Source organism: Bison bison, unplaced genomic scaffold (genome assembly GCF_000754665.1).
Source record: "Bison bison bison isolate TAMUID 2011002044 unplaced genomic scaffold, Bison_UMD1.0 scf7180017864181, whole genome shotgun sequence".
Classification (NCBI taxonomy): domain Eukaryota; kingdom Metazoa; phylum Chordata; class Mammalia; order Artiodactyla; family Bovidae; genus Bison; species Bison bison.
In genome coordinates this window covers 6,113,314-6,123,499 of record NW_011494753.1, presented here as the reverse complement: position 1 = coordinate 6,123,499, position 10,186 = coordinate 6,113,314, and the positions used below count along the sequence as shown (strand labels likewise).

Below are 10,186 nucleotides of genomic sequence, written 5' to 3'. Positions count from 1 at the left end.
TTATTTTTTAAATGGTTCTTTATTCATAAACTTGATGCAAGTTTACAAAATTTACTGTACATTGCCAAATAAATCTGCAATGAAAAATAAAGTCCAACCCCCCCCCCAAACCAAAAACCAAAGCATGCCAAATGTGCAGCTGTCAATCTGCTAGCCATCAGGATATTAAAGAATTCAATAATGTATTCAAGACTTAGCCTTAGGTTTAAGGAACTTTAATGCTTTAAAGAATTCTGCCTTGTCACTTGTTATCTGAGCAACTGGCAATCCAAATTGTATACAAATTAACCAAGTGAACAAGAATGCCAGAAAATCTTTTTCTACTATCCTCTTAACCAAAATAGGAAAAAAAAAAGAAGAAAAAAAGGAAAAGAAATTAAACACAATAATGCAGAAGTGCCAAGTCTTTCAGATGTGGTTTACAAAGTTAAAAACTGAGTCTTAAAGCATAAGACACACTTTTGAACTTTGTAACTGGTTTGTGCAGAAAAAAATGTGCTTCTGGGTTTCTTTTTAAAAGTGCTTAATAACCAGAGTTTACTTTTCAATCAAATTTGGGTGTATTAAAAAAAATCTATTACCAACCCAACAGGACTAATTCAGGTAAGGCAATAAAATGGAGAGTACACTGATTTGAGTCTAGATTTTATAAAAGAATTAATATATGTAGAATTCCTATTAGTCTTTCAATGTAAAAGCCATTATTATGACTATAGAAAAAATTTAAGTCTCCAAATTAGATACTTTTTGTACTTAACTGCAGTTTTGTTCAAGAAGTCTTTGTGCCAATCACTTTATAAGATTATTAGTTTACAACTGATTGCAACATCCCGTTAATAAAATGGAAACGTAGAATGACTTAGTATTTTAAATAATTCAAGCTCTATACTTCAAGCTCTTCTTCATAAGAAATATTGAACCAACAAGAAGCAGATTCAGCTCAGCAAGACTCTGATGCCCCAGTGGAAATTACTGCGTACAAGCTGAATTGACAGCCTTGCTTTGCTCTGCCTAAAAAGTTCAACTCAATTAAGAGCAAATCTTCGGGAGATAGTTCAGATCTTCATAGCCGTTAAAAAAAAAAAAAAAAGTTTAACAGTTTATCAAGTACATTTCCTGTCATTATTTTGGCAATATCATAAAATAGTTTTAACCTGAAAAAGCTACTGTGATTCAGAACACCTTAAATTTTCTAAACCAATATTAAACATTGATTAAACTTTATTGGCTTTAATGGAACAATATATTGTAAATCCTTATAACACACGAGCTCAAAAATGGGAAATTTGCCCTCAAGTCATAACTTCAGTAACCTGATGCTGACTTGTCTGCTTAAGACGTTTCACCTTTAAGAAAGAGATGATTAGGAGTGGCCAGTATGTGTATTTATCAGAAAAAATACAGTAAAGGCCCCACTGCTCAGTCCAAGATACCTAAAATGAGAAAAATGGAAAGGCTGTAACTTATACTGGATCAGTTGACAGATTATCCACTAAAATATCTATTAGCTAACATCTTCGGTACTGCTGTTATAGGGGCACTCAAAGCTTGTGTCTGCATGTTGGAAAGATTTTCTTTAAAGCAACACTGGTCCAAGCATACAAAAGTCAACACATTTAGCCATCTTCCTTTGGAGGGGTGTACCAGCCTGAAAAAGAATGGGAAAAAAAAAAGTTACCATATTTTAATTCTTAAACCAGCTAGGAGAAGCGAAGGCAATGGCAACCCACTCCAGTATTCTTTGCCTGGAGAATCCCATGGATGGAGGAGCCTGGGAGGCTGCAGTCCATGGGGTCGCTAAGAGTCGGACATGACTGAGCGACTTCACTTTCGCTTTTCACTTTCATGCATTGGAGAAGGAAATGGCAGCCCACTCTAGTATTCTTGCCTGGAGAATCCCAGGGACAGAGAAGCCTGGTGGGTGCCATCCACGGGGTCACACAGAGTCAGACACAACTGACGTGACTTAGCAGCAGCAGCAGATACTTTCTCTACCCATAATTTTCTCTACTTGTAATTTCCCTGTTTAAACCTTCTTGTAAAAATTAAGCTTATACTTGGGTTGGTAACACAACATTCTGATATATTCACAATAGTTATTTTCTACGAATAAACTGTACTTGAATTTTCAAGGTGAGATTTCTGTATTAATGGCATTTCTACCTAAAGAGAAGAGTGTGGACTATTAGACAACAAACTAAGTTTTATATAGGAAACTGAACTAAAAATAACTGTCCCCCAAACAAAATCCTGGTATTTTAGAGTACGAGGGACTGTCATCAGTGCAATGATGTCATTTTGCCAGTGAGGGTGCCATCTCAGCAGGTGCTCTGATTAAGTGACTAAGCCCAAGATCAGATTTAGCAGCAGCAGGTTAACCAGAATCCATCTCCTGAATCTGAATCTATTGCTCTTTCTTCAAAGCTAATTATACACAAACTTACACATTTTTGAATGCTGACTATAATGTCTAATTTAACAAAAAATAAGAGATAAGAAAAACGTGTTTCTATGCTCAACAAGATAAGCTCTCTCTAAAAAGGCAAATGAGACTGAGACAAAGTATTGTTTGGTACGAAGCTGCCCTTCCAACAGTATAAATATACCAAGACTTGTGGAGTGTCCACGTGCTTAATAAAGGAGCATATAGGCATCTCTGGGTCTGTTATTTTAGCGTGCTAGAAATGATCATTATGAAAACCCAGCTTTGTCCTCAAATTTTGTCATTTCCCTCTTCAGAAGCTTGAAAATTGTTTTGAATACTATTCTTTCAAAAGTAAGCAGTCACTGCAAAAGCGACACATTTGCTCTATCACTTAAATGAAAGTGAGCACACACAAAACACAAATATGAAGTCACAAGCTACCACATTCTAACTACAGAACACTTTACTGTAGATACTCTTGAAGAAAAACTACTTCCTATCAATTAACCTCCTCTGCACAAAAATGCATCCATTCCACTACCCCAGCTACCTTGAATATCAGCACACTTGGTTATTAAGTGCTGCACACACACATAGCTTATCTCCTTCCTCACATTTGGTAAGACAGACATTATACCAACTTTAGAGATGAGAGAACTGAGGCTGAGAGGTAATGGGACTTGCTCAGGGCCCCAGAGCTAGTGAGTGATGCAAATGGCACCTGGTAATAGGTCCTGACTCCAAGTCTACTTCTTTGTCATCTCACTATTAGAGACAAAAACTCCAAACATGCCTTGTGAATACAAGAAAAATTGAAAATAAGTCCAATAAACTTTTGAAAGATATTTTTTTTAATTTACAATTCAAATATTTTTAAGTGTAGACTGAAGTTAGAACTTTTTTACTTGAATAAATAAATCTGCACAATTGTCAAAAAGCATTACGTGGTCTGAAAATGGTTGAGCAACTTGTTCATGATCCTGATTGCACTTACTCAGTATTAACAGCAAGAACTCCACCTTTAGAATTGCCTTTAACTCAGTTCCTATCCCAGTATCACACATTTCAAGTGAGTAAAGTGATTCATTCATCAATCTACTCAAAAATGTTTGACTCAGAGATTCCCAGGCCAAGTATTTAGGATACAAAGATTTTAAATGAAGCATGTGTATCCTCAAGTTAAATTTTTTCACTCTGGTAACCATACTTTGTAAGAAATTAAAGCAAAAACAGAAGAATAAAACAAAACAAGTAAACAGTACATTATGTAAAATTTCACATATGGCAATCAATACTTATTGAAGTAAACATACCATTTTTCTCATGTATCTGTACAATGGAATTATAAGATTGCTGGGCTCTTGCTAGATTATATTGATTCTGAAAGAGAATTATACATTTTATATCAAAACTGTAAGTAGATGAAAATCATTACAAATAATTGATGGATTATTTGCATCACTGCTGTACTTAACACAAGAAACCAAGTATTTCCATTTCAAAAATAAATTTCCCAATTTCATTATTCCCAACTATTTTAGAGGGATAACAAAACCAAAATTGTTTTCTAATAAAGATCTACAGAGTTCACAGTTCATTTTCTAAGTCCTCCTGCCACTGCACAAGTACAAGGCTTTATGAATAAAGTTAAAGGATGTTGTTTGGATGCAAGGAGAATGTACATGTACATATATATATGTGTGTGTGTATATATATATGTATGTATAACAAGCACTGCTGTAGAGCAGAAATTAAGACATTATAAATCAACTGTTACTTCAAAAAAGAAAAACACATTTGTATCTAGAAATATAAAATCATAAATGTCCACTGACAGAAAACTCTTCCTTGTAACTTCCATCAAAAAACAAAAAAAGAAAGAAACTACAAAATACTGCCTTCAGGTAAGGAAACATTAGGCTTTAAGGACTATACATATGGATAACAATTTGAGTTAAACACCTGAAGAATGCCCATAAGTGATACCAAGTCACACTACTAAAGGAGTCTTCTTTTGTTAACCTCTACAGATTAGAATGTCTTCTAAGGGACCAAGTTTAGGATTGATTTTATTAATTTTATCCCCATAAGTACAACTTGCCTACATCTTAACTTCCAATTCTCCATCGTGGAGAATTATCATAAGCATTCTCCATAGTGGTTCACATCTATTATGTTATGTCACATAATTTTTTAATAAATTCATAGCATAAGAATGTGTATAAACACATTCCAAATGACAGCTTTCATTCCTACCTGGCCTGCTACCACCCAGTTCCTCCTCTCACCCACCTTCCTTCTTCGATTCGAATAAACTACTCTTATGAGTATCCCTGTATATCCTTAAGATTAAATAAGAAAATTAATGTACAGCCTATTGTTATTAGTCACTGTCCCCTGCTTTTTCTAAGAAATGATAGCATGACCTAGAGTAAAAAATTATATCCTCCTGGTTAAATGAGACTTTTATCATTAAGTAGTCACTAATGCTTTGTTCCAAAATCACACTGTTTACACTGTTTACACAGCTAAATCAGCTTTGTCAGTGTATACAGGCAAACCTCATTTTACTGCACTTCACTTTACTGTACCTAGCAGATACTACATTTTTTTGTTGCTGTTTTTAACAGTCTGAAGATCTGTGACAGCCCTGCACCAAGCAAGTCTATTGGCTCCATTTTCCCCCAAGAACACTAGCTGACTTTGTGTGTCTGTGTCACATTTTGGCAATTTGAAATACTTCAAACTTTGTCATTACCATGTTTGTTACAATGATCTGGGATCACTGATCTTTGGTGTTAACCACTACAACTAGCTGAAGGCTCGGATGATGGTTAGCATTTTTTAGTAGTATTTTTAAATTAAGGCATGTACATTGTGTTTTAGACATAATGCTATCACACACTTAGGAGACTGCAGTACAGTGTAACTGTTACACATACGAGGAAACCGAAAGTTCGTGTGGTTTGCTTTACTGTGACCCTGGCCTTACTCAAGTAGTCTGGAACTGAACCCATAATATCTCCAAGGTATGCCTATACTGGTCTATCTCTATTATCTTCTTCCCTAAAAAAAATTCCATCTCTTTGTATCCTCACATGTTAAACATACCTCTTGTGACAAATTATAATAGGAGATTAAAAAGAATATATTCATAAATGTGTAACTGAGTCACTTTGCTGCACAGAAAAAAATTAACACTATAGATCAACTATATTTCCAAAAAACTTTAATAAAAATAAATACACTTCTTAAAGACCACTTAATTCAAACTAACTGGTAACTTTTGTGCATTTCTATTTGTTATGATTTATTTATTTGGATTTGCTTTTATAACTTCACTTTCTGATTTCTATTCCTCACTAAATATGATTTTATTATCTCCTCCTGGGATTCAAATAAGACATGTTTTAGACCTCATTCTGATCTGTACCTCTTAACTTCTGCTGTACTATCTATTCCTGGGTCCCTCTGTGCAACATTCTGAGTTATTTCTTCTAATAATTCTCTCTTCTGATGTCCAGTCAGTTTCTCATTTCAACATTCTTCATTTCTATAGATTCTTTTCTCTGATCACTAGATATTACACGTAAGTATTCATTTTCTCACAATTTTAATATCTGCTACTTCCAAAACTTCAAGTCTTTGTGACCCTGTGTCTCTTATTTGTTTCTGCCAGTTCTCATGTATGTTAGGTTGTCTACTTGGGTGCTTGTCATCTTTCACTGTCAAGTGAAAAAGCTGGCTTAAAACTCAACATTCAAAAAACAAAGATCATGGCATCCGGTCCCATCACTTCATTGCAAATAGATGGGGAAACAATGGAAACAATGACAGACTTTATTTTTGAGGGCTCCAAAATCACTGCAGATGATGACTGCAGCCATAAAATTAAAAAACACTTGCTCCTTGGAAGAAAAGCTATGACAACCTAAACAGCATATTAAAAAGCAGAGACATTACTTTGCCAACAAAGGTCCGTCTAGTCAAAGCTACGGTTTTTCCAGTAGTCATGTATGGTTGTGAGAGTTGGACTATAAAGAAAGCTGAGCACCTAAGAACTGATGCTTTTGAACTGTGGTGTTGGAGAAGACTCTTGAGAATCTCTTGGACTGCAAGGAGGTCAAACCAGTCCATCCTAAAGGAAATCAGTCCTGAATATTCATTGGAAGGACTAATGCTGAAGCTGAAACTCCAATACTTTGGCCACCTGATGCAAAGAACTGACTCATTGGAAAAGACCCTGATGCTGGGAAAGATTAAAGGCAGAAGGAGAAGGGGATGACAGAGGATGAGATGGTTGGATGGCATCACCGACTCAAAGGACATGAGTTTGAGCAAGCTCCGGGAGTTGGTGATGGAGAGGGAAGCCTGGCATGCTGCAGTCCACAGGGACACAAAGAGTCGGACTTGACTGAGTGACTGAACTGAACTGATCTTAATCTCTGAGAATCTTATAGTCTTAATTCAGAAATCCTTTCTTCTAAAGAGTTTTGGCATTTGCTACTGATGAGAACTGTGGATACAATTAACATGAGACCACTTTAGTCCCCTTAGAGAATCAATTTTCTGCTTCCTCTGTGAGTTAAGATTCCAGTGAGCTCGTGATTTGATGTGCAATACAGTAAGAAATACTTACTTAGATTTAGTACTATTTGGATAGGTATTTAATACAAAATTCACAAGGAATTTTAGGAACATACAGAATTTTTTTTAAAATGTCAGGTAGGGATGATTTCCATCACACACTTTTCCAAAATATACTAACCTCAGAGTTTGTTTTGGTCTTAAGTGTCCACAGATAACTATAATTAGACATGAAAGATATTTCTGATATAGTAAGTGAATAAAGAACAGAACACGGTGGGTAAGAGCAGAGATTAACGGCCAGAACGTCTGGTTCCAATCCTCACTCTCCACCCTGACCTTAGATGAGTCACCTAACTTCTCTGTGCTTCAGTTTCCTCATCTACAAAATGAGGACAATAATAGTACCTACGTCTAGGTTATTAAGAGGATAGAAAGTTAATACCAATAAAAAGTTTAGATTAGAGCCTAGCACATATATGCTTACTAGGAGTTAACTATTACAATGGGATTTCAATTTGGGGAAGCATGTAACTACATATAATTTTTTATTCACTAGTATATATAAACCAATAATAAATTTTAAACCATAGACATACTTAATTATAGTAGAAATAACAAAGACTAAAAGAACAGGTAGAAGCTTCGTAACAGGAAAAGTATCTCATAGTTAATGCAACATTCTTAATAAAAGTACCTTATTTGCTCCAAACTGCACTCTGGCTTTGCCTTTAACTAAGGTGGCATTGATCTGCATGATGACCGATTCTATTGAATAGGCACTGCTCCAGCCCTACAGAAAGAAGAAAACACTCTCTAAAACACTGTGGTATTCCTGATTCTCACTCAGGAAAGCTTAAGAAAATGGCATATAACAACTTAGTAGTATCAAATTTATGTTAAGTTTGTAGTCAAGGAGTAAAAGTTGGACCATTTCCAAAATCTCACAAAACAAAGAAAGCTGTGTTGTAAGAGCAACAAATGAGCAAATTATAACAAACATCACTCTTATTGCCCATTCTAGCATAGATTAAGCACCAAGTACAATGTCATTTTACTGGTTTAAATAGCTTTCATTATTAAAATAGGTGCTATTAGCAAAAAAAAAAAAATTATTTTAAAGTGGGTACTATTACAAACAGCTCTCTGTCCACTTAGAATCTAATTTACATAATTAAAACACTCTACAGAGGTTGAAATACTTGAGTGCCATAAGAAAAACAGTCACCTGTTTTGTGAGTAGTTCCATGCACAGTGCTCCACCACCCAACACGTACCTTAAAAAGAAAAAGGAATCATACAAAATTCTCTAGATCTTGGTATTCTTTCTTCAGTTTTTAAAGTATCACTACTAAGAAAGCATGCATACAAGTAAAGATTAAAAGATAACATGCAAAAATGAAAATAAGTTTTTAGGGTTACAGAACTATGGGTAATTCTAAAATTCTGATGTCATCATCTAAATGTCTTTTTTTAACTAAATAATGGTTCTTAACAACAGAACACTTGAAAACTTCTAAGGTATCAGAAACTAAGAACTTAGCCCTAAACATTCCAGAGAATGGGGGCAGGAGAAATCTTCCTTAAATGGTTTTCAACTGTTCTACTGATCTTAAAAGATTTCTCCAACATCATGTTAAATAGCCGAGAGCTTTTCCTTTGACAGCAGTGATGATTTTACCCTATCTATAGTAATGAACATCTGCATTTATACTTAAAATATTTCTCATTCTGTTGTGAAGATCAAATGGTTCTGACCAGGGAGCCTCTCTGGAGCTCCCCTATTTCTCTTTCTAGTCCTGAGGACTCTTCTCTGAACCAAGGACAACTACAGGGGATTTCATTAGAAATCTCCATTAGATCTCCCTTAGAAATCATTATTTAGATCAAGATTCTTCAGCCTTTGACATTTTCTCAAAGTAACTCCTCCTTTAATGTTAAACTTTAAAACACATTAAATACCATGCCTAAAAATAAAAGGAATGGTAATTACAAAAGAAAAACTGTGGCAATCTTGAAAACACATAAGGTAGGACCACTGATTAGGTCTATGTGAAAACTGTGTCCACCACACGTTCTGTTTGTCCTCTGGGACTCTGCCCATGCCTTTCCCTTGCCTGAGATTCCTTCCACTGCCTACTCTCCCAAATGCCTGTTCTTCCTCCTGCCCCATAAAACTTGCCAAGACCATTCGAGCCTGTAAATTTTGCATTCTGGCTAAGCAAATGAATCCTTGTGTTGACTAAACAAAGTAACAGAGAAGTAAGGAATCTAAAAACTTCTACTGTAGACCACTAGTAATAATAGTTACAGTGGAATTACTCACTAACAGAAACTAGTCAATAACTCTCCCCTGTTCTGGAGAATGTGGTCCACTGGAGAAGGGAATGGCAAACCACTTCAGTATTCTTGCCTTTAGAACCCCACGAACAGTACGAAAAGGCAAAATGATAGGATACTGAAAGAGGAACTCTCCAGGTCAGTAGGGGCCCAATATACTACTGGAGATCAGTGGAGAAATAACTCCAGAAAGAATGAAGGGATGGAGCCAAAGCAAAAAGAATACCCAGCTGTGGATGTGACTGGTGATAGAAGCAAGGTCCAATGCTGTAAAGAGCAATATTGCATAGGAATCTGGAATGTCAGGTCCATGAATCAAGGCAAATTGGAAGTAGTCAAACAAGAGATGGCAAGAGTGAATGTAGACATTCTAGGAATCAGCAAACTAAAATGGACTGGAATGGGTGAATTTAACTCATATGACCATTATATCTACTACTGCAGACAGGAATCCTTCAGAAGAAATGGAGTAGCCATCATGGTCAACAAGAGAGTCCAAAATGCAGTACTTGGATGCAATCTCAAAAACAACAGAATGATCTCTGTTCGTTTCCAAGGCAAACCATTCAATATCACAGTAATCCAAGCCTATGCCCCAACCAGTAACGCTGAAGAAGCTGAAGTTGAACGGTTCTATGAAGACCTACAAGACCTTTTAGAACTAACGCCCAAAAAAGATGTCCTTTTCATTATAGGGGACTGGAATGCAAAAGTAGGAAGTCAAGAAACACCTGGAGTAACAGACAAATTTGGCCTTGGAATACGGAATGAAGCAGGGCAAAGACTAATAAAGTTTTGCCAAGAAAATGCAATGGTCATAGCAAACACCCTCTT

General features: G+C 35.8%; 1 protein-coding gene across 1 annotated transcript in view; it reads right to left on the bottom strand.

Moving 5' to 3' along the window:
* Positions 1-10,186, bottom strand: part of UBE2Q2 (ubiquitin-conjugating enzyme E2Q family member 2) — a 62,309-nt gene continuing 52,123 nt past the window's right edge. Inside the window, exons 10-13 of the mRNA XM_010843290.1 lie at positions 8,241-8,289; positions 7,710-7,805; positions 3,739-3,805; positions 1-1,648 (exon numbers count right to left, since the gene is read on the bottom strand). Coding sequence (XP_010841592.1) covers positions 1,617-1,648; positions 3,739-3,805; positions 7,710-7,805; positions 8,241-8,289 — 244 coding nt within the window. The 3' untranslated portion in view covers positions 1-1,616. The remainder of the gene's footprint in view (positions 1,649-3,738; positions 3,806-7,709; positions 7,806-8,240; positions 8,290-10,186) is intronic.